At 38.2% G+C, this 26103-nt stretch overlaps 1 protein-coding gene across 1 annotated transcript in view; it reads right to left on the bottom strand.

The window, feature by feature from the left end:
• Positions 1-17905: 17905 nt before the first annotated feature.
• The window catches only part of LOC128383462 (adhesion G protein-coupled receptor L3-like), a 156179-nt gene continuing 147981 nt past the window's right edge, over positions 17906-26103 (bottom strand). Inside the window, exons 22-23 of the mRNA XM_053343080.1 lie at positions 22144-22269; positions 17906-19271 (exon numbers count right to left, since the gene is read on the bottom strand). Coding sequence (XP_053199055.1) covers positions 18322-19271; positions 22144-22269 — 1076 coding nt within the window. The 3' untranslated portion in view covers positions 17906-18321. The remainder of the gene's footprint in view (positions 19272-22143; positions 22270-26103) is intronic.

Below are 26103 nucleotides of genomic sequence, written 5' to 3'. Positions count from 1 at the left end.
GGAATTTAGATCTTACAAGGTCAGCCCAGCATACAGAAGAAAGTGCCATCGTGGAGATATTCATCTGCAATGTGATTTCTTATTTTACCCTTGTGCCACTGAACACCCCGAGCAGAACAAAGCTTATTTGCAGTGGGTCACTTTTATCTATATTCTCTTAAAAGAGCCAGAGGCGTTTAGTGACAGCTTTTGACAGCTGCTGCTCAGAACTGACTGTGGTAACACAAAAACACTTATTTGCACAACACATTTTACATAACTAAAGGCCAGGAACCTCAGTTTTAAAATGCTGTCCGTATCCTTGGATCACTTCAATCCATTATAGTGACAGCAGAGGTATGCACCGATAAATAAGGAGGAACACTTCTCAAAATTCGGGCCTATTTTACTGGTATATGTTGAAATACTTGAAAAGCATTAAGATGCAAAAACAAATATTCTATATAACTAAATAGAATCTGTTGTATTACACTGACCAAAGAAAACACAGCTGCATGTCACACAAGTGCATAACACACACACACACACACACACACACACACACACACACACACACACACACACACACACACACACACACACACACACACACACACACACACACACACACACACACACACACACACACACACACACACACACACACACACACACACACACACACACTCTTACCCCCACCAGAACTAGAGTTTTATTGATTGAGGATTGCGCTTAAAGTAATTGCCTAAGGTCAATCTAGCCAGATAAACTGTTTTCTTGCTTCATTAAAGGAAACCACAACTTCTCCTTCAGTCATTCAATGTGAGTTATTGACTCACAGTCCCATGACATTTTGATACAAAAGCAAAGTCTCGCAGATTTGAAATAAACTGATTGTGTTTGCTGCCCTTCGTCTTGAAAAAAATGTCTTTATCTGACTTACTTCCTTTTGATTTTTCCACTGAGCATCTATAAATGCATTTATTTGCAAAGAGGATAGATGACTATGACTCACGGCCTTGATATAAATCCTTTAGGCTTGTGATGAGTAGCAACCTCACAGGTAAGTGCTTGTATTTGCATGTTGTATGAGCTTTAAGTATTTTTAAAAGAATCTGTCTTGAACATTAACCTAATGACATCAGTCATTTTTCTTTGGTGACTCCTACCATTTAATTGAGATTTATGCACTGTGACAATTTAAATTAGTTCTAAGCTGTAATACAGTATCAGTTGCATCACTGGCAGCAATTGATTTCCATTCATTAAACAAAAATCAATTTGCAGACTTGACATTTGCTTGAGTTAGGTAATCGATTACAGTGAAGATCATGTCCACTCTTATTTTCGTGAAGTTACTTTTACACAGTGCTGCAGTTAAGTGAAGATACATTTGAAAAGAAAGCATCACTGTACTACCATTAAACAATACAAGTAGGCATGATGGCCATCACTCTTATGGATAAACAAACCCAAGCAAGTTTGAAGTCTAATGTTGATTTATATGGGTTACAAAAATAAATTGACTGTCTGAAAGGTAGGGGAAACCTTTTAATATGTTATACATCACTAACTGGGCCAAACTCACACACATAACCAACACAGCTGCTAGGATAATTGCTCTCACCATACCCAAACTCACAGAACTTAAATATATAGCAATTGCATGCATTGTAACCTCAATAACACAGGACATCACACATCTACACAATTACCACCTTACCTTAATGCCCTCTGGGCACCTTGAGGTGCAGAAGGGCTCGCTTTGGGAAAAGCCTGATTCCCTGAGGCCTTAAACAGTAGGCCTCACTGAACAAGCCTAAGTGTGCACTGTTATCTGTCATTTTATGTTGCTATTGTTGTATTGTTGTTGTCTGACATATACAGTACTGTGGAAAGAAATATCCCCCTGGGGACAATAAAGTCTGAAGTCACAGCATCTAAAATGCATTCTGTAAGTCAAAGAACTGAGGCATGCCATTGGATATGATGCCATTGGATATGATCAAAAATAATGTAAAGGATATGAAATTATAAGTGGGCACATACCAGGATGTAGCAGTCACTTGAACATAAATATGCAGGCATGTCAAACAATATGATAACACTGGCACACTGCACATACATAAACTATATATAATAAAAACATTCAGTACCGGTTTGGCTATACCGTGACAACTTCATACTGCATGACATTATATTAGTCAAAGTAGTGTTCCAACGTTGTCTATATGCAGAGTCAATCACCATAATAATAATAAATAATAATGGTAATACATTTAATTTGTATGATACTTACAGAATTGATAACATGGTATAAACAATACAAGAACATGCTGATAAGAGTTAAGAAAATAAATGTTAAATAGAATAGAATAGAAAGAACAAAAATGTTTTTAAGCCTTTAAAAAAAGACAACGGTCTGTGCTGCGTCAATCAATCAACAATCAATCAATCAGCAATGGACCATTGCACAGCCACTCTCAGGGTCTTTAAAATGCATTACATGACAACACAACACTATAAAAATAAATAGTACCACCAGTATTTGTGTGCTCTCTTGATTTGAATTCCCTGCATTATGAATGTGTCTGATTCACATTTAAACACACTAGATTTGTCACTGAACAGATTCCTGTTGTAAGGAACAGTCAAAGCCTCTACTTTACACATCAGCTCAAGACACTGTGATGTGATTACAAATAAGTTGAGGAAGAATATGGGGCTTTATCCCAAGTACTGCCTAAGATTATTTGTTTAAGACATTAATGATTTAAAATTGGAGTGTGGGACTTTTGTCAAAATCAACTAAATATTCAGACATGACAGATTTGGAGAGAGAAGTGCTGGGAAGGCTAAGTTGTGTTGGAGTACAGAAAGCATAGCTTAGTTTTATTTTCAAAGATTTTCAAAGTCATGCCTGAATATTAATTGGATTTGGACAACAACTCAGTGTTCAGACTGACACTGCTCATTGAGCAAGACTTGGTTAGACACAATACCAAACAGACCAGATCAAGCAAAAGGTAAAGGAAATTGTTTTATTTCTCTGCATGGTACTTTCAATAATGTTGTCAGACACTTATTATAACAATTTGAGCCCGTCTGTGGCAAAAGAAGTATTTTAGTGGGTGTGCATTGACAGGGCGCTATTGTCCCAAAAGATTAAATTGCAGCGTGTTTAGTGGGTGCCAGCTGAAGTACTCTCACTCAATACCGGGCCAATTTCAAAAATTGTTGGCCCCGTTAATCACTTAGACACAAAAAGATGAGAAAAGAGGGTCCAGGTTGAAAAGTACCCAAGTTTCCATTTAAGACAGTTTGCTACACAAGTAAGCACATTAGAGTTGTATTATTAGCTTATTGACAGTTTTTGTTATCTAAAACAGCATTGACATTTGTCCAAATCTTGATTTAGCCCAAGAAAAGGACATATTGCAGACTTCTATCATCCAAATACAAACACAAATTAATTTTTTTGTAGCACTAACAAGAACTAAAAACAACTGCTTAAAAACTGAACATAATTCATGAAAAAACATTAACATTCCATCTTACCTTAATCAGTTGTTGAGACTAACAGGGCCCCGTCATCTTGGGAACTGTAGGGAATGTGTTCAGGACAAAGGTCTTTTTTTGGGATGCCTCTGGGACAAAAAGAATTTCTCATTTTTGATTATTCATTTATTTATTTATTCGTTTCAAACTATTGCTTAGAAATGAAAAACTGAACTGAGTGCTGACTACAATGGAGCGTGTCCAATCATGCTGGTACTGGCTAGCTACTCAGTGCGAGACCTGAAATGGTCCCAGGGTAACGGTCCATCTATCCCCTTAGTCACAAATAGCTTGCTGGCAGGACCTCGCAAATATGTTACACTGGCTAAACAAAACACAGCTCTTCCCTGGATCTGTGTGAGTATATAAGCTAAAATATACATTTAGACGATTTCAACACTTATCAAACAAAGCTTGCACATTAACAGTAGTGATGTGCAACATTGCGCAGATTGCAGTTACATCCAAGGGCAACGTGGTTATAAAAATGAACATTCTGATTAATAGCAGATAGGTCGCAGATGGTGAAATAATACATTATTAATGAATAAAATATGAATTACATTCTCTAAATTGTGAACATAGCAGAGAGCAGAGCAGAGCCAGGGTCTGCTGCTGCTCCACAGCTGACAGTTCCATTTTTCGTCAGGCATGAATTACTGACTCACAACTAAGCAAACTAACAATGGGGAATACTAAGATATATACATACACTAATAACAATTATTTGTACAATTATACAAGAGACATTGCTGAGGAAATTGGTGCACTCAGCGTGCTACAGTCTTTCCAGACTGCATGGGTTATCAGGACCAGAAAAGGGCCCACAGCAGGCAGCATGCATAGAACATGAATATGAAACTGTATTGGAAAAGCACAGTTCACCATGGAAACATTTACAATTACTGAAAGCAGCATGTCTAATCTTTAAAAAATCTTTAATTTTTGAATAAAACACTCATATATCAACAGGGGCAGATTTAGTGATTTGGGGGCCCAAGGAATATTGCAATGGATAATAAAGTAATCTGAATCTAAAACAAGAGCGAAAGTAAGGTTTTTGTCTATTTTAAAAACAACTTTGTCCCAACACCAAGGAAGAGGAATCTAGCCAAATGTTTCTTAGTTCTACAATTATGAGTGATGTTTAATTCTGAGCAGATGGAGCGATTAATCATTGTTCAGGCTCCTTGACCAGCCAGCAGGGGTCACTAATGCACCGATGTGATCTGGTTTGACGTGCTTTTATGATGTACGTTAAAGATTTTGGCTGGCAATTTTTTTGCATTATTCTTATTGTCAACAAATCTCATGTGCAAAAGTCAAACCAGCAATTAAGTCTTCCTACTTACCAGTATTGTTGCCTGATATGTCTTATTCTGAGCTCCATTGTTATTCAAAAACGATTAAAATAATGTCATGAGCTACACCGTTGCGGGTGATTATTTTTAGTCTTTGGAACTGTTTCTAAACAAGCAACCGTAGCCAGTCTTTAGTGATGAAGAACATGTCATCCAGTGCAGCAATGTGGCACCTTGACATGTTTTTAATTAAGAAGTTTTTGGCCAACAACGGAGCCAAAGTTATGTGGTAATAAATCTGTTCTTAATGCTGCCTATCTAACTCAAAGGTGGGCTGCCTTTGTATAATTGCTCGCCACCTTTGTTAAGAATTCTGACAGGTGATAGTGACGTAATGAAAAAGACAGAAATCAACATGCAAGCATCTGGACCGTACCAGAGTTATCTTGAGAGTCCCTTTTCAAAAAAGGCAGCGATTTCGAGCATTTTTTGAATCAATAACTAAATGGTTACCTTTGTGAGACAAAGTGAAATATAGTTAGGTCCTGATTAGGACATTGAATTGACTTCTATTCATTGTGGACAGCCTCAACCTAACCCTAATTCTAACCTCAACTATGACCAATTTGTACTTAAACCTAACTAAACCTAACCTCAATTCACACCTTGACCCCAATGTTAACCAGGGTCTCAGAAATTCATTTTACCTCATTAGAACCAGGCTTTGATACCCATGATGACTACTGGCATTACATTTTCTGCTTAACTTAAAACAGTGGGCTTCAGCTGTCTTCTTACTCCCTTCTGGCGGTGAGGGAAATAAAAAAAAACACTGGTGACGTGTGCTTATGTCATAGGCTCCACCGTAATCCATCAGTACTGTTGCAGCTGGAAAACAGTGGACAAATTGTTTTGAGTGTCACAGAGTGCCCCTGTGAAATGATTCGTTTCACTATCAAATCCATATCCTATAATCCATTTGGTCCAGTAACATTTGGTGTTCATGCTCTGCCCATAGAGCATGTGCAGTATACATTCATTGGACTAGCACGGGAATTACAAACCTGATATCAGATTAAAAACTCAGGTATGCTGTGAAATACATATAGATGTATCTGATGGTGTTAGGCTTAATCAACATTGTGTGAACTCATCTGGCAACAGACATTCATCTATATGAGAAGTTCCACACTGCAGATTGAAGTAAGTCTGAAATAAACAAGAATGTTGATCACATTATTGAACCCTTGAGAGTATTTAATACACAACACTGCAATTTCTTTTTCAAAATAAAGAGTGCCATTGTGGAGCCATGTGTCAGAAGGACTCATGGCCTACAGACCCTGGGACAATTGCTTAGGTTGGTGTTTTGTTGGAAGGTACTGTGGTTCTTGAGGGCCTTGGTGACCTGTACTTTGACATTGACTTTGCTCTTGGGGTGATGTTAATCTGCCCTATGCTTTCAACATTTAACATCCAATGGAGTGGAGGTACACATTTGAGGCAGTACTGAGTGAGACTGAAAAGACTATTAAAATGACAACACTCATTTGTGTCTCTGGAGACATGAAAATAAATCCAGTTCAAATATGAGTACTGACAGCTTGCACTGTTTGCTTCAAAGGTTTTGCTTTGTCAGTCTGTTAAATGTTTCAGGCATGTTATTATTGTTCTCTGTTTCGTGATTCTTACTGTTTGTGTTGGGGTAGGATGAACAGGGTTTTGGTGAATTTACAAAAGCCTTTGGATGATGTCTAGTCTGTTCTACATCCAATACTGAATATAATGAGCATTATTACAGATGTTCAGCTTAAATTGAAATGCTGCCAACTTTTTTAGGTCTTCAAGAAGAGGGTGAAAAAATGTTTCTTGGATGCAATGACCGAGAATATTTGAAGTGAGTGGTTGCCATTTTTATGAGTCATGAGGAAAGATTAAAGGTGCTGGATGATAACAAGGAGGAGGACAAGAGAGGAATATTTTGTTCAAAAGAGCGAAGGGGAGGAGGTAATGATGGCTTGTTGTTATTGTTATTATTCTGCTTTTGTTCTCAGTGTTTAACTTATTGTTACTCTAATTACATCTCTGAATAAACTGATGTTGGACTTTTTGAAACTTTTGAAATTAAAAATATTTGCATATTGATACATTATTTTTCATGTATTTTTCAATAAGGGAGAAAGAATAGGTGTAATTAAGAGGATTTTAACAATTTTGTGTAAGCACATCACACACAAGAAGAGTATTACAAGTCTTATTGTATTAACTCACACATAATAACATGTAAATCTTAAATAGATTATACTGTCAAGTCCAGACCATGTATATTCTCTGTACGGGTGACATTTTCCGACCATAGCACAGTGATATCTGTGTGTAAAATATTCTATACTATGACTATCATACAGTTAAAGAGTACACTGACTCTAGATTATAGCAATGGCCTCAGAACACACTGATATCGGGGCATGGGAAAAACATTTGGTTATTAACATAAATGAAGTGAGACATTTTGGTAGTATCATGTAATATGACACCAGAAATGTGATGCATGTGCCATTCACAATCCAGCATCAGTCATATCATAAAAAAACAAAAAAAATATATATTCTGATCAAAAGTGGTCTCAATTTGGAGATAAGATTCGCTCTAGATATGACATCTTACACTGTCATGATTGGAGAGAGTCCAAAAAAGATTTAATCATATATGAGTCATAGTGAAATATCTGGGAAAAACCATCTCTGGATTCTGGGGTATTTAGTGTAGTCAACCCTCAATAGGGGTTTTGCGTAGGAGACAGACTTGACTAAAGCCATAACATAAGAAGACCTTTAGCATTGATTCCCATTGGAGCAGCCAAAGAAAAACAAACAGCTGGCTATAAAGAAAAAGATCCACCACAATTCCCCCCTTGTTTATCGGAAGACCAACAATAATTACAGTAATATCTATCAGAGTTGGAGTAACATACGCCTGTCTTAATCAAACATCATGTAAATCAGAGTATAGGAAGATTAATATAGATAGACATTACATGCTTTTAAAATATCTGCATTCATCATTATCAAAGATGTTATCCCGTATCCAATCTTCAAATTCTCTGACCCTAACCCTCTTTACACATCAACAAATTGTTTACTGTGTGGTTTGAATAGCAGTAGTGATTCTCTTCAGGTACAGACTATTTTTGGTTTCCTTAGTTTCGCATTCTAAGAAACACAATAATGGTGGCACAATTAACATAGTGATCAAAACAGGTGTAGTTCTGGGGCTAAATCATACATCATCTTTCCAATTTCAATTCAGTGCTGGCTCTGTTTTTGTACATTTTAAATGTTTGGCCACCATATGAAGATGATCTCCCTGTTTTCTTGCCCAACTTGATTATTCTGTGAGCAGTTATTATGGGTGGTTTGTACAAAGAGTGATGACTCCCACTAGAACTTCAATTATTTCCCATCTTCTCTTTTGTTAAGTTTGTTCAGGGTTGTCAGTTACATGTAACTCTAATTTTTCACATCTATGGCAGACTAATTTTATGGGTGCCTGACCTGTATATTCAAATATGGCTTATTAACATACTTCCTGCACTATCTTGATGGGCAGTCTCAGTGTGTGTTATAATGTGCAGTCCTTTTAAATTCTACACTAGTACAGAAATTCCCCTGTAGGTCTACACAAAAAAATGTTCAGCCGCAAGTTTTGTGAGGGATTGAATCACATTTCTTAGGAGAGTCAGTGGAAAGTCAGTGGACCTCATCAGCTCTTGTGTTTTCAGTGTTAGTGGAATCCCAGAGTCCCAAACCACTGGTTCACTGCTAGCACTTCAGTGCTCACTCATTGGGCCTCTTCCACATTTGTGTAGTCTAGGAGCAATCTTGCTCATTCCTGAGTGTGGCCACTTCAGCAGATTCCCTGATTATTTGGGAAATGGTGGAGTCTCACTTGATCAGGTGCTTGGCTAAGTCAAATTACTACCAATACCAATGTTCACTTAGCTATGGTCCATTGTGGTGTATGGAAATCCCTCTTCTGGTTCTTACACCCTCTTGCATGGCTGGCATGGGTCCATGTGGTGGTCCTCTCTCTGACCTCTGCTGCTGATGCTGTTGTCAGCAGCACCTGGAATGGCCATTTTCCACCTGGGAAACAGAGACACTTTGTCCAGAGATTTGATTAATACAAAATCACCAACCTGAAATGGATGAATACTGGTTCCCATGGGAACAGCCAGATAGAGAAGTCAGCCTGACCCAAAGAAGGGCAGACACCTGGTTATATGGAAAATTCCTTCACAGTCTGTATGTTTTAAAGTTTTAAGATGCTTGTGGTGCATTTGGGACCAGCACACCTACCTTGCCGTGACACTATCGCCAGATTCAATCTACAATATGCTGATTCTATCATTATAAAGAAAATTGGCTCAATCCCCGAGGAGAGGGGCCCTAATAGAAAATAATTCTGCCCTTGAAACACTCTGGGCCTGGCTTTGATTAGATGATGCTATCTTTGTTTAGACTTGAGCATCTGGGGCAGGACCATGTGTTCATATATTTAATTAAAATACCATTGCCAGCACTGACAAAGGGTACTTATCTCATCAAAGTGTTCACCCTGGATTTTTTCTCTTAATTCAAAAGATTATCTTTGTTGATTGGCCATAGAGGTGGGATTGATGGGTGCAATGGTGAATGCAGAATCTATTGGCTTGTCAGAATACTGGCTCGTCTGCTGTCCACCTTGACTTCAAGCCAGACATCATCACTGCGTGCCATCTGGCTCGGAGACAGAACTATTTTACCTTTATCGCCACATTTTTATCATTCATCTAGAGGTGTGAGAGACCATAATTACTGTGTCATTACGGTTGTCACAACCTTGCAACAACAAAATTTGTATCCCTCACCCACCAAAATGACCTTTGTATACTGCCACTAGAAGCATGATCGACTAAAGATACACTTACAAGAGTACAATAAAAACTGTGGGAAATGTGGGCCAAAATAGAAAATAGTAGTTTCTATTGGTATAATAAGCATAATATAAAATATGTAAATCATGAAATCTACATTTTGACTGTAGGATTAATTTAATTTGAATAAAACACATGTTCCCAAGAATTAAAAAAAAACATGTTCTTTTCTTAAATTAAAACGTTATGAGATTTCCATTTCCCCCCCAGAAAATCAGCTTCAAGTTTTAGGCTCTAACTCACTTTATATAAAAAATACATATACTATTATATATAATAGTAGCTATTTGGAAACTATTCAGGCATTCCAATACAAACACCTGGTATTTTTGCTTTTGTAGAATATAATGGATCTGAAAAACAGAAATAAACAATAAGCACAAAAAGTATGTAATTTAAATACAATATTAAATGTACAATGGAACGTCAGTGTCTGAGATCCAACTGAAATTTGAAAGGTTAACATGGTGCAAAAGCTCAAGTACAGACTGACTGTAAACAAACTACCCGCTGGTGGGACTTAAGAGCTGTGAGACCATAACAAGAATGAAGTAACAGGTGAACTACATCATGCTGCAGTGGCCTTTCTCTGTATGTATAGCACACGCCATCTTTGTGACCTGCAGTAACACACAAAATTCCCAAGACAGCCATTACTGCCTTCCCCGACTAGTGTGCTCCTTCTCTGGTGGCCTCTGTACTGAAAATTATCTTCCAAATGAATTCACAGAGGATTCTTGTGAATGTCAAGTAACCTGTTTGGCTGAGGTATAAGAGGCCTGCATGCCCATCCCAGGAGTGTTGTGATACTGCCACACTATAAAGGTGGACAAGGAGCTCTGCTGATTATCCCTTCTGTCATAAAACAATGCCATGATGGAGCAGGAGGAAGTGTAATTATGAGTGATCACATGTGAGAAGGGCAGCTGTGAGGGTTTTAAGGTATAGAGTGATGCCACCACCAGCGATAAAAATAAAATAAAATAAAATACAGCTCCATGGGATCAATAAAATAACATTAACACTTCATTAAAATAAATTTGATATGAAAAGATGGTTTATATAAGGTTGCATGGCACCTTAAATAGCAGGATTTATCAACCTCCTGTTCACATTTTAGAGGTAAATTAGTTGATTAACTGAAATTGGGAACAATTTTGATAACTGATTAATCATTCACTTACTCAAATGTGACTATTTATAATGTTTTTGTCTTCTAAGATAGATAGAGATATATATTCTATTCAATCTTGTTGTTTTCAAGAGAGAGAGACTTTTAAAAAGTATTAACTTGGGCTCTTGGAAACTGAAATGGGCATTTTTCACCTAACATATTTCAAACCAAACATTTAATCAATGTACATGATTTATTGCTTGCCACAATAGTTTCACAATGCTGTTAGTTAGATTCACTTAACCCAACTTAACACTGATGTTCTTTTTTCACTATGATTTGTCTTTTTTAGTTTTTTTCATTTTAATTTTTCCAATGATTACTGTGAATGATTTTTGCTGTAGTTTTAATAGAACTTTGGGCACAGCTGACTTTTCCCTTGTTAAGAGTTCTGTACGAGCAGTGTAACACTTGAGGTTAAATTTCTTCTCCATGAGTTGTTAATGTTTAGTGTAATGACTCAAATGTAAGAATACATAAGGCAAGGCTCCATAGGTCTCTGCTATGCTATAGTTATATGTATTATCATTTTTTAATTAAGTCTGATTAATTCAATGTCACAAATAGACAAGAAAATAAATCAAGAGAATATAAAATAAGCAGCTGTTTTTTTTTTCCTGCACTTCACAGCACATTTACTCATTTAACATTGTGCTGAATACCATGATGTCACAATTAAACATGCTGACATTAACAGGTATTTTAAAGTAACTTAGTTTCAGTTCAGAATGCATTTTACCTTTATGAGTTCTGTCCAGGTAACTTGTGTTTTGGAGTATATCCTTCATTCCGTTTTTCAACCACTTTCCTTTGATTTTCTTTGAATGTTAACATAAGCTACCTTTTTCAGCTCGGTTAGCCAACGTTTTAAAATGATATTGCATTTCCATATTTCTTGTCCATCTATCAGTCTCATCTTCTCAACTGCCAAAATATTACAAGTACACCTGACTTATTTTTCCAAACAAAATTTTGTGGAACAGAAATACACTGACGCCTCTGCTTGGTTAGTGGGGTAATAATATGCTATGAATTTGACGGAGTCACCAAAGTCCATTTATTTAAAATAATGATAGATAAGTAATAGATGTGTAATCTATTCTGCTCTAACAGGTGCAAGCAATAACTGGTAAGTGAAGGAAATGTCAATCAAGTTCACTCTGTAATTGTGTCTAATTAACTAAAATAATTAAAGCAATTAAATAGTTTTGAATTTTAGTATTTCTCTATAATATTAAATACACATTAGTAAATTGGCTGTAATGGCATTAAAATACACACTCAAATCCTGCCAGAACCTTCTCTCCACACATATTTTAAAAAAATGCAACACATGAGAAAGCAGGGCAAACATGACCTCATGATTATGTTTTGGAAAATCATCTGTATTACCTTACCACGTCAACAAGAATCTAATATTTGATTGGCAATGGCCTGGTAACAAGCAATTCCACCCTTATTGGTGCACAGTAAAATATGACATCATGTTTTTCAGCTGAACCCTGCCCACCTTAATCCACTACGAAAAACACACACACACAAACTCCTAACTTTTGTAAAACTTAATAATTAAAAATGTGTTGATTATTATTGCTTATTGTAAAAAAGCTGATTGGAAAAAAAATATCTTCAGAGCCGTTAAAATTAACTGTGTGGGTTTATGTATAATTAACCCATCAGTGATAATTACATGTTTGATAATGATGTAGGGTTTCAACAGGTTATTTTTAAGCAGTAACATTTAGTCGTAGCACTACTGACCACGTTTTAATATCTTGAGTACAACCACAGACCACAACTACCCCAAACTGGCAAACATTGACAACCCCCCCCATCTCCACCCACCCCCCTAACCTCCCATCTTAAATCAATGTTATCTTGACTGAAAAAGCCAGAGAGGTATTTTCTTTTATGTGCTAAGGCTGTCAAGTTGTCCCAATACACAAAGCTGCAGATGACATTGATTCACCTTTCATTTGGAATTCTGCCAGGCATTCGGCCATTGATTTTTCACTAGGGGGGGGGGGGGGGGGGGGGGAGATATGAAATGTGCCATTTTATATATCACATCTGAAATTCTCACACACTCTTGTTCACATGAACAGCGGGCGTTTCTATAGCCGCTAGCTCTCATCCGCACATAGACGAGTGACAAATTAAAGGAAAAAACACTATGAAGTGTCTTAGTGAGGTGTTGAGCCACCAACAGCTTCAACATTACTTTGCATTGATTCTATAAGTCTCTGAACTCTACTGGAGGGATCAACACCATTCTCCCAAAATACCTTCCATCATTTGTATCTTGATGATGGGCGGTCCAACATCTCCCATAGGTGTTCTATTGGGTTGAGATCTGGTGACTGTGAAGGGTATAACATATAATTCAAATCATCTTCACATCCATCAGTGACCTCTCGTGCCCTATGGATGGGAACATTGTCATCCTTGAGGAGACCACTCCCATCAGGATAGAAATGTTTCATATAGGACAAAGGTGATCACTCAGAACAACTTTGTATTGATTTACTTTCTCTCTAAGGGAGCCCTGCCAGCAAAAAGCCCCCCACACAGCAGAACTGAGCCACCAGATCCCCTCATTGTAGCAGCCAAGCATTCAAGCCTGCACTGTTCTCTTGATGTTCGCCACACATGCTCTCACCCACTTGTTGAGAATATGTGGTAAGGATTACTCATCTGACCATATCACAGACCACATCTCTGTAGACTACTATCTATGGTTTCTGCACCACTGAACTCTCAAATGTGCATTCATCTTTGTTATGAGGGGTTCATGCACTGCAACCTACTATAATATCCCTCTCTATGTAATTGTCAGGCTGTTCTTGCTGAGATAGTCTAATCACATCCTTCAGTGACATTCTCAGTCACCTGAAGAAGAAAAGGTCCTCTTCTGTTTTTTCTTACATATCACACTAATGCAGAAGCTTCACAGTCATCAAATGTATGCATGACCCTGTTTACTGATATCTGAATACAGGTGTCACTTCCTGTTGAAACACCTGCCAGTTGAGAAGTCTTTAAGATCGAAGCCAACAATGAACCCTCTCTTAAAGTCACTTATATCTTTTCCTCTTGCCATCTGGGCCTGCTCAACATTTTTATAAACGCCACAGGGTATGATTGGATGTTAAATGATAAATTATACTATGCAGTGCACCTGTGTGGAAGCATCTGCATTTGTTATGTTTCTCCATTCATTTTTTTTTTAGGTTTTTCCTTTACTTTGTCACCCATCTTGTACATACACACACACACACACACACATGCAGACTCACGTCCTCACACGAACCATCCGTGGACACACATATTCAACACTGATTACAACCACATGTGCTGACACGAATAGCAGACAACTCTCTCCAAATAGCATCACCTCAATCAGACAGCTCACAAATGGACACATGTCCTTATCAGCACATAAACAATGTCTCTATCCCATTTTCTCTCCTGTGCTACACTGTTCTAAAGATATGTTCTGTGAAAATGGACTAATTGTGGGATTTTAGATGCTATGTGCCAGGGCTTTAAGTTTCATGTTTTATCATGGGTTAGGAGATGGGGGGGAGTTGGGGAGGGGGGGGGGGGGGGATGCAGGTGCAGTAGACATCACCCTTAACTGTCAGCAACAAGGATATCTCCAGTCACACGGATCGTTGAATGAAATGTCTTGGCAGAAACAACTTCCTCAGGGGGGCTATTGGAATGTGCATTTCCTTCCATCATAAGCCTGTAAACGTTAGTTAGTAAACACTTTATGTGTCAAATATTTTTAATCCACTCTGATAACCTTTGAAATAAATATTCAGGAGGGATGTGTCCTCCTTTAAAAATCATTTAACCTTCAGTAAAACATCTTTGAGAGTGTGACAGGTACCAAAACAAAGTTCTAGCACCCATACTGTATATTGATTATTTGTTTGCGTGGGTACAAAGTGCTCTACTTTAAGAACACGGAGTACATGTCAACACTTAGTTTGTGGTTAGGAAGCTAAGCAGAAAACCATTAGCAATTAAGGATTTCAATCTAAAGTCAGAAGGCCTAGCCAGTAAAATCAATATACGCTTGTGCTGGTCAGAATATTCTTAGTTGGGTAAAGCAGTGAGAATAAAGGATGTTTTGACTTTAATCTGTATCTTTCTATGTGCTGGTAAACATCTGTGTGTCATTATACTTTAAGTATCCTGAGTCAATAGGGAGTGGGTTGCAGTGCTTCTTATTCACCATTGCATTTTTGTGCCACGCAAGCATGTTCCTGGGCAGCATCGAGGGCCCGGGGTGGCTTATGAGCTTGCGTAACAACTCATTAATAAAGTGGATAGGGGGGCCAGAGTCCCATCTTCAGCACATTTCATGAACCCGCCCAGGTTTGCAAATGCCAGTCAAAGTGATGCAGCAGTGACGGCCAGAGCACTTTCTGTCCACCCAAGTCATATCTCTAAGTGAAGATCCATTCTGGAGCAAAATGGGCAGGGAGGAAGTACCGGAGTTGCAGCCCCCAACACCTCCTCTACCTTTTGATACAAGATCCAGGCTGTAATGAGAGGAGCTGCACATCTCTGGCAATTTCTCACAATGACTCAGCCATCAATCACAGCACCAGCTCTGATGAAATGGGATGAATTTCTACTTTTCCTCCTGAAATAGTTTACATGCAGGATGTACTTAATATAGGCAAACAGTGTAAGAGAAGTACATGTTTTTCAGAAAGATTGTTACGGCTTATCACACAGTATTACAATGAATTTATCAGCCCCGTGGGAAAAAATTAAATGAACCATTGCATGTGCATTAATTCCCATTCTTAATACGCTTCTTTATCTGCGTTGGGTTGAAATAATGGGATTAGAAACGTTAGCTGTTCATCATTTGCTTCAGTTTTTTTTTACTGTGTAATGTTCAAAATCAAATCAACTTCCAATTTGTGAATGTTTTCCCTTCAATAAACTTAAGTACAAGTATATTGAAAACCTGTATTAAGCAATGTTTTTGATATTAACACTGAATAAAGTGACATTTGCATTAAGACAAATGATCACCTCTTGCAGCTGTAAGCTTTAAGTGGACACACTTGCTCATACATATACATATACATATATATGTGTGTGTGTGTAGGGGTTATTTGTGGAGTTATTTTTGTCCCAATTGGTAAAAAGCTCTTTAATGCACCTTTAAATACAATGCTGCTTGGTTTGGGTCAATAGAAATACTCATAAGCTGAACCGAAGATGTGAACTATAATATACAATTACTGCTCAGATAATTAATATTACTATTTATACATGTACGTGTAATTTTCCAAAAACTGAAATAATTCAAAATGATGGTTTTTGATAGGTTTCGGTTTCATTTTCTGAGAAGTTACCTTGTAGGACAGAGCATTCTTACCTCATTCTTACCTCTCCTCTCGGGTCCTGCCAGGATATACAGTCGAGATTCTTTCAACACTGCACAGCTCATCAAACTCATGTTAAACACACAACATCTGCAAGGAATTCATTGGTTACACCAGCAATGATATTGAAATATTTATTACAGCTTATGAAATCACTGCTTCTATTGTAAAGCAGACCAGAGCATACAGAGCACATCCACTTTTGCTGGGCCAAAATCGACTTGGCACTAAAATGGACAGAGGGCTAATGAGGGATATTAACTGATAATTAAAAAAAAGAATTGATCGTTCCATCATTTTGACGTCCTTAGCCGCTGTCCATATAAAAAGAGTTCCCAAGACCCAGACAAAACACCAGAACTTTTGTCGTAGCTAAGTGATAAATCTTAATCAGTAATTTATTTGTTGGCAAACAAGTTTCACTGTTACAACAAATATTAGTTATGAGGTCATTCAACTAGGAAACCAATACAAAAAGGAATAAATAAGAAGCCATAATCATAGCCAATAATAAAAACTTATCTGCGCCACTAAACTTACTTCCACCCTCCATTTTATTACTGTTTATTTAAACAAATAAATAAATATATTTTCTCCTTGAGGAAGAAAAAGAAAAACACTTCCAGTTTTTCTCACTCCAAAAGCTCTTTCTTTAATAAGTAAAACAGCCATCTTTCTTTTTTGTACAAGTGCCCAGTGCTCATCAATGTTTAACTGGTTCTCTCTTTCTGAGAAGCACGAGTGTTTTCTGAATGCCGGTAAGAGTCGCACAATGCACTATGAACCTTTCTGAGGGACACCTTGTGATTAATTTTGACTGATTCGCTTTCATTGATGATCACTGAATCAGAGCTCTGCTATCTACACAGTAAAAAAAAAAAAAAGGGAAAGAGGAAAAGAAAACAAACAGGAACAGATAATACCTGAAAACTAAAGCGAATATGTTGCACAAAAAAATGCTTGCACGCTGAGTGTTTTTGTTGTGATATTTTTTGTGTTATTTTGTTTCTATTTCAATGGTCATTTCTTGGAAAGTGATAAAAGAGGAAAACAAAAAAAATAGACTGGTACCAGAAACCCAGAGAGGCCAGCACAACAGAACAAAATTGCTCCTAACCACTACATTTACAGAGACGAAGGTTTTGCCGGGAACAAAAAAGCATACTATTATGTGCAATGCTAGTTATCTGTACAATTACATAGAAATATCTCATAATTCTCTTATTAGTTTTTTTCTCCCTCTTTTAACAACTGTTATTACAGTAAAATGAAAGAAAAAAAGAACAGCTATGCTTGAAAGCATACGATCAATAATTCCTTCATGGTAATTGTTCAAAATGTGTGTTTTTTTGTTTTTTTTTTGTCTTTTTTTTCATTGAAGGGACACTTCAGCAAACAAAATGTGCTGCAACTCACCAAAGAGGAAGAAAATCTTTCAAAAAGTCAATATGGATACAGAAGTATAATAAAATAGTCCTTTTTTTTAAATTCCCCATTTATTCTGGTGCAGTCCACAGTTTAGACTTGTATAGTTTGGGGCTATGCAGTTCCTTTTGACTGTCACACTATATCTCTGAGACCTAAAAATCCTGTGTGAGCAATTGTCTCTTTTCACACTGAGACAAAACACGCCAAACCACACAGGGTTTGAGGGGGTTGGGGTGGGGGGGACACAACATCAACAGATTCCCGCAAAGTCTAAGCAAATATAGTCACATATTAGCCCCCATTCGTAGCAATTATTATCCTGTTCGTGGTCAGTAACAGCGAGAGTACAGTTACTTGCTCTGCCTCAGTCTTCGGGACACAGAATAAAAAGAAAGGCTACCACTGCCAACGACTGATGGAACAAGGGGACACGGGGAAGAGAAGAGGACTACGATAATAGCAGGGACACTGGTGGGCTTTTTTTTTTTCAGCCTATAGGCTGGTGACCAGGTGCGAGGGCTCCTGGTGGGCTTCCTCGGGTGATAGATCCTCTTTGTTGGGGGGCACGATGAAACCATCGCTGCTGCCCCGCCCTAGCTGGTAGTAGGAGTGCAGCTGATGAAGGTGGTTACGTGAGCCCAGGTTGGGCATGCTCTTGTAGTAAACGTCATCCAAGCTGGCCTCTGGGCTCTTGGCGTCCCCGGCGTCCTTGGAGCTGTCAGCAGATTCTGCAGACACGTCGGGCAGGCCGGGCAGCATGGGCATGCTGGTGTAGAGAGAGTCTCTCTGGTGGTTGTGGCTAGGTGACGAGACCTCGTCCTCGGTGTGCTCGTTAGTAAGCAAGGGAAAGAAACTTTCGCTGTTCTCCTGGGGGATCCTCCGTCGAGACGAGGAGGAAGTGGTGGCAGATGAGAAGGGGTGGTGGGGCAGTGGGAGGGGTGGCGGCGCTGGCTGGTGGAGGTGATTGTGAAGGTTGTCCACCGCCTGCAGGGACGGGGGCGGTCTTTGAGGCAACAGCGGGGCGTTAGACTCCTCGCGGATTAACTCCAGGCCTAAACCTTCATCATGATGTGGACCAAAGGTGGTGTGGTCATCTAGGCTAAGCGCGACATTCATGCCCATCCCTACTCCCAAGCCCATCCCATAGCCACTGTCCTTACCACCGTTGCTAACATTATTAACCAGCTTATTCATTAGGTTCCGGTTTTGCTCGGTTGAGCGCTCATGGGAATTGTTGAGGTAGGAAGGGATATAATTGGAGGTGAGCTCTTTCAGGATCTTCTTTTCCAGGGTAGTCTCCTTGTGGTTATAGCCCCGGTCAATGATCTGGACACAGTCACTCATGTACTCGGCGCTGGCGATGCTGTAGCTGTTGCCATGGTTACCATTCAGTGGTAGAGTATCCATGACACTTGTATCCCGGGCATTGTTCAGGATTCCCTCTGGAATGACAAACACGGGTTGGGTTGGGGAGTAGATTAGACGCATGAGAAGGGTGAAACCTGATGGGGTGTAATTGCCACAGCTACACAAATTACACCCATCATTAACACTGGGTAAGACATTAAGCACAGTATGTCCATTAACAGTCTATACACTGTAAATACAAACATCAGACACACTTACCTTGTTACCAAAAACTAATCATAAGGCCTGATTTTTCTTTTTTTAACATTAAATTTAACTGATTATAATATGGCAGTGATGAAAACATCAACATATGTGCGACACACACAACAACACATCACTTGAGCACAGCACAAAAACACAAAGCTTACACACTAAATTCAAGCAAACAAAGGCAAAAAATCACAGCCATGCACTTAACACTTAAAGTAAAACACAAACCAGCTATACATTAGGACCCCAGCCATATTGTCCCATATGAGCATTGTAATATAACAGGAAGAAATTCTCATAATAATAATATTTATTGACGTCTGCTATCTGAGCGTAACTACTCATCCCTCCAAATAGGTGCAAATTAAAATATTTCAGAATCAAACCACACTGGAAAGCCAGGAACTTTCTGTTCTCTCTGTTGCATGTTCATCTGGATTTCATTTTTTATGAACATCAAAGCAATTTTTGGACAATAATTCAAACGACCTCGGACAAGGCCATCCAGCTTGTTAAAATTGTCAAGCTTGTAGTCTGACCTCTTGAAAATTTGACAGGATGCATTTCCGAGACCTTCAAGAAGTGTATTGGCTTGATCAAAGTGAATGGTTTAAAAAAAATGTGTGTGTGTGTGTGTGTGTGTGTGTGTGTGTATGTGTGTGTGTGTGTGTGTGAACAAAGGCACAGCTGTTCAATATTCACTGCAAAGAATACAGATCAATTTGTATTGATGTGCCTCATGAAATGTTGAGGTAAGTCTGAATGTTGACTGTAATTGGATTAGCTTATTCAGAGTGTGATATCAAAAGGGCCAATGGATATTTGCCTTTTAGAAGCAGCAAATGCCTGAAGTCTTCTTCTTTTTCTTTTTACATCGAGCAGTGCAAACTACAATCAGCAGTGATATTCAGATTCTTAGTCAAACTGAATTGTACAGATCTATTTGAAATGGTAAGGGCCTTTGTAATATTACTTCCAAAGGGAATGATTTTTTTTTTTTCATTAGCCCTTTGTCAGCACCGAGTGAAAAGAAAGTAAAGCCAAAGTCAATTACATTTGATAAGCAATGTTTAGTTTGACTCCCATACTTGTCTCTCTGTAGGGCTCTTTTAGGGACAGCATGAGGGAAAGGAAAGAAGAAAACACAATAAGCATAACAGTGACAGGTAGAATAGAAATGTGCACATACAGTATGCTGATGACGCATCAAGATAATGTTTCTGGAGTGCAATTGTATCATGTTACCATGCAAATTCTCTGTATCCACAGGAAAAAACCCCACAGCATATCTATTAACAAATATAGTAGAGAAGATATTTTGCTTTAACTTTGTAGGATCTATGGCTGAAAACATGGCCGAGGTACTTGAGTGTCAAACTCAGCAGTAAATCTAGTGATGCATTAGCATTTTTATCCTTCCAGATATTTCTTTTACATCTATGGTGATGTAAGTGAATTATTGCCTTCTGTCACAAGCTCGAATGAAGTACTTGTAGTGCATACATAAATTATCCACTGATCAAAGCTCTCTGTAAGTTTTACACAAGTTTCTCAGTTTTACAGACTCGCAAAGTTACAGCAATCTCGTATTGACTGCTTAGAGTTTGAATAATATAAAAATTGTTTCACAGAGAAAAATTGTTTCTGAACAGAACCCAGAATAAAGTGGATTGCTTATTTACTCAACAAATATGGTTTCTAATACTCAGATTATATGTTTGTATATTTATCTTATTACATATTACTGTAAATATACAATATTTTAATTGGTAAACCCTTCCCTATTATTAAAATTATATCCCTCAAAAAACTTAAAAAAACAGCAAGATCAAATTTACATTGGCTTCACCACCCACATTTTGAATAATAAACTTGCAATTATTACAATTAAAAGTTTGAAATTAAAAGGCAGCTACTTTATTAGTTAAGTATGAAAATCTTGAAAAGGAGAGAAACTCAACGATTTATGCCTTAAAATAGGGAATTGCAATAACACTGAGAGAATCAAATTAATGGCAATCTTAATATTCGCTCCTCAGACTATTCTTTTCCATGCAATATAAATGATTTGCATTTGTAATTTTAATATTAGTTTCAGTGACGATTACTGCAAAAGAATGTTTGATAATCCAGCAGCAGAATTAAAATAAAATAAATACTAAAACTCAAAACAGAGAGACGGAAGACGTGGCACACAAGCTTTACTAACAACATTAGAGCACATTTAAAATTAATGACTGGTGATGTATCCGGCTCCATATGGGCAACATTCTTGATTTAGGAGGATTTCCTCATTTTTGCAATTTCCATGTCAGCCAAGGTAGCCTTAAGTGAGAGTGACTCTTGGGTTCTTATGAAACCAAACGTAATGCCCTGACCAGAAGCCGAAATACAACTCCCAGTTAAAAGCCAATAGCAACACAGTTGTGATAAAGCTTTAGTTTTTTTCCCCCAATGCTAACACACAACATCTAGAGCAGTGTTTTTTAATTAAAGCCCTGTAAAAAACCCTCAAGGGTGTACGCTGGCATTTCAGCTTAGTGTAAGTCCATTACTTTTAACTCTCAAATCATGAAGTTGCTTTCTGTTCCTGAGTAGGAACAAAGACGTACAACCTCAGAGGTTGTCCAGGACCCGGCATGAAAAAACACTGCCCTAGCCACAATGTTAAAGAATGAAAAGAAGCTAGCACACCTTGTGTGTTGTACATGCCCAGAGGGTTGTTATAGACTGCCGATTCCCCAAGCAATGTATTATAGGGATTGTTAGTGCCATGAGGACGTAGGAGTGCATTAGGGATAAGATGGTTAGCCATAGCCCCTGGAGCAGCCAGAAAGAGACGGAGAGAGTAAGACAGAAGTAAAGCAGAAGAGAAAAAGAGCAGAGAGACAGAAAAAGTATAGGTGGGCGGATAAATCGAGATATAGACAGAGAGAAAGAGAGAGAACATACATATCAGTTGGGCAGATGCAGCTGAGCAATGACAGCCATTAACATTCAAATGATCACATGATCATTAATATGAGGGGTATTGCTACATGAAAGTGGCAGAGCTGAACTGACATGGCTAATGGGACCGATGGAAAGTGTGTTAATTGTATTGTTTAATGCTGGCCATTACTGTCAAGCCCATTTTTTTTGCGCTCCACATTCAGGCAGCAAACACGCGGGAACAGACATAAATTACAAAGAAGCACTGACAAGGCCAACACAACACAGAGTGTAACATTTCTAGACTCAAACAGGACAGAATACACTTATAAGTCAGGGCACTGTTGTGTTGCACTGTATACGGGGCTCCAAATATTAGCTCTCCTTGGATCATAACTTAGAAACTGTAACTAAGCAAGGGAGGCCTGTCAAGCTGTTTAGATTTCTGCTTAAATTGAAGAGGTGTGTTTAGGGACATACTTGGCATTTAAAAAGGTATTTTTTTTAACCTTTCAAAATTCAAACACACATAAACAATATATTGAACACCGAGAGAGATTTTCCTTGCTGTACTCATTCCTCCTGTTCATACTGGCTATTAAAAGATCCCCTTCAAATGGGCCAAAATCCACAGTGTGTCCACACAGTCATTTTGTGCAAAAATGTATTCAAGGGATTATCTAAAGCTTTTATGAGGCTAGCAGTCCGAGTTATTCATATCAAGTGGGTATCTGCCACATTTCCAGTCTTTTTAGCATCAAATTCCCTTTTTGTGCTTCTCTGATGAGCTGTGGTAGATATTCAGCAACAAAAAGAGGGACTGTAACATTGAAAAATATCTACTTGCTTTGGCGCATTTGGATGGCTGAAGCTTCATATAAGATTCAGATAAACTTAAGTACATTTATGCACAGAAGGAAGCTTATGGATTGTCTATTTCAATGTTCCTTGGACACCTGCCTGTTGTTTTAAGACTGAAAAAATTACGAACCCCTGTTTGTCTGCACTGAGATGCAATCGTTAGCATGTCTAGATAACTAGCTTACAAATTGCAGTAGTCACCGAGCATTAGCCTACTCTCAAGGCAAAATAGTATATTATAAATGAACTATATTAGCTTGTGGGGTTACATGTTATGTTCAATAAAAGCCTCGTACTGAAGTATTTCCCGACTGTATGGAAGTCACACCAGGATGCTGCCACTTTGGGCTTAACGTTAGCATCTGTGTTGTGCTCTTTATTGGTTTTGGGAAAGCTTAAACTCCAGCAACCCCACTTAACATAACCAGCGATAGTGTTGTATGATGTTGATGTTGAAGTGAAAAGACCAAATTGTCTCATTATATTCTTTCTTTTTCATACTTTTTAAAACCAACTTGTGCAAATGTTAGCTTGATTAGCAATCCTGCAAAATCACTCCTTTGAGAAGCCTGCTTTTATCACCTAGCTCTGAAAAGCAACGACCATTTGTTTCAAAAATTAATTTTGAGTTTTAAACCTGCTACATTATCATTGTAAACACCATGGGACAAACGCTTCATAGGAACAGCAAGTAAACAAGAAGGGCAGGCTAAAAGCTGCACTATTATTATAGCTTATGGCATTGGCAATTTTATGAGCTAAAGTGGAATAATATTTCCTTTTCTCCAAAGAGCAAAGTTCTCATTTTGTCTGATTTCCTTGTGTACTGCTGCAGAAATAACCTCTGAATGAAGTGATATGTCCTCTCTTACTCAAGATGGTAATTATTTTGTTTCAGCTGTGCCTCCTTTGCACAGAACACAGAATAGATGCTCATTTTCTGTTTATGCGACACATGTCCTCAGATAACTTTCTGCCAGGTTCTCGCCTGAGTGACTCATCAGTTTCTCAACCACATACTACCACACCAAAGCAACCTCCACAGTGTGAGCCCTGTGATTAGAAGCAGATTTTAAGGCTGCAATCTTAAGCATGAATGGCGCGGATTTCCTGATGTTTGTTTTTCCCTGCTTGAGATAAAAATAATTTATTTTCAAGTGTCTGAATACATTATGCGGGATATCAAGTATGCTGAAAATATTTGTGACTTGCATTCATTTCCTGTTTACAAGATTTTTTTTTTCCCCGCACGAAAACATGACATGATGCTATTATTTTTAAATAAACCAGATTCAAGGCTTATGAGGGTGAAACACGCATGTGCTTCAAATATGCACTGTGCCAGAGTGGGTAAACATCTTTTATCTGAGGTACGAGTATACAGCAATTAGTTTCTCTGGCAGAGAGTACTGTTCTTTTCTAATGCTCTGAATCTGTCATACCAATGGAGAAAGACTTAAATTACCTTGTGACTCTCCTCATATTTTAGAAACTTCCTCTATACTTTCTCACATCGTTGTAATTGCAGAAATCTTTTCTATCTTAACGGGCTTTCCTTAATGAAATTTAAAAAAAATAAATAAAAGTGCAGCTGCATCTTTCTGCATTATTCTCATTTTTTATCGGAAATGTGAATTAATTAAGCATGTATTTATTATAATTTAGCTTGAAATTCAGGATGTTGTTTTGATTTAGGGGGAAAAAAAGAAAACGTAATTATTTGTTGCTGTTGCTCATTGCCCTAATTACAGTGTATCCCATAAACACCGGCTCCTTTTTGAATTCTCCCGATGACAGATCCCCCACTTATTGTGTCTGCGTTTGATAAATTGGACAATTTCCAAAACCGCACTGATTGTGTGGCAATAATCCTGAATGCTGGGATAAATTGAACATGCAATGCTATCAAGAAGATTGCATGACTCCGCTCCCGTCAAGAGCACATTGAGTGCGCTGCAAGCTCGCTCTCACGTGTGGGAGACTAGGGGGAAGGAGGGGGGGGGGGCAGAGCTGCTGAGAATTAAAAGGAAAAATCAGCAAGAAATATTCCCTCCTCAACATATAATTCCTTAATAACAACACGGCAGCAGCTACGGATAAGTGCAGCTCTATTTGCATCTGTTCCTTATGATATTCTCGTGATGGCTGAATGCACTTCCCAGCACACTCTTTAGGTCTTGTGAGTGCTGCCTCTACCAGATCCAGCTTGGTAAGAAGCCAGGTGTATAAAACTGTGTTAATAATTTCTATAGCCGTCTTTTATCTTTATGGAAGATCCACGTAGGCTTTTATTCCACTCTAGACCTACCGCCCCACCTCCCGCCCAAAGTCAGCTTCTCCACAATGGATAAAAATGTGTCTGTTGATGGCACTAAGCTGAGTACCTAATTATTGAGATCTTGACACTTCCTCCCTGTGTCGAACATTAATCCATCATTGTAACTCTGCATTAGTGTCTACGCAAGCGGGCGCCCAGAGCGAATTTAGAGCATGAGCAGTGTGGAACTCAAGCTCTCCATCAAGAGATACGATGAGTGAGGAGGGAGAGTGTTAGGGAAGGATGCCAGCGAGGATGCTATTTGCTAGTTGATGTCAGATATAGTCTGGTATCTATTTTCTGTGTAACTTGAGAGACTCTGAAGTTAACTCTGTTCACTGTGCCGCTGTCAAAATGCATTATGTTAAAATACTTTTTATAAACGTGTTAATGTGCTGGATTGAATTTTTTTGGGTTGTTATTCAGCATTTTTCTTGAGAGGATCTACCCAGTTTTACTTTCAGGGCTGTTGCAGTCAAATGGAATGGTGTGGTAATGTTTAATGTGGGATAAAAAAAAGGAAGCCACTATTAAATATCATTATG

This window comes from Scomber japonicus, chromosome 22, assembly GCF_027409825.1.
Source record: "Scomber japonicus isolate fScoJap1 chromosome 22, fScoJap1.pri, whole genome shotgun sequence".
Lineage (NCBI taxonomy): Eukaryota > Metazoa > Chordata > Actinopteri > Scombriformes > Scombridae > Scomber > Scomber japonicus.
Note: the sequence above shows the minus strand (reverse complement) of the source record. Positions and strands in the feature narration are given on the sequence as shown.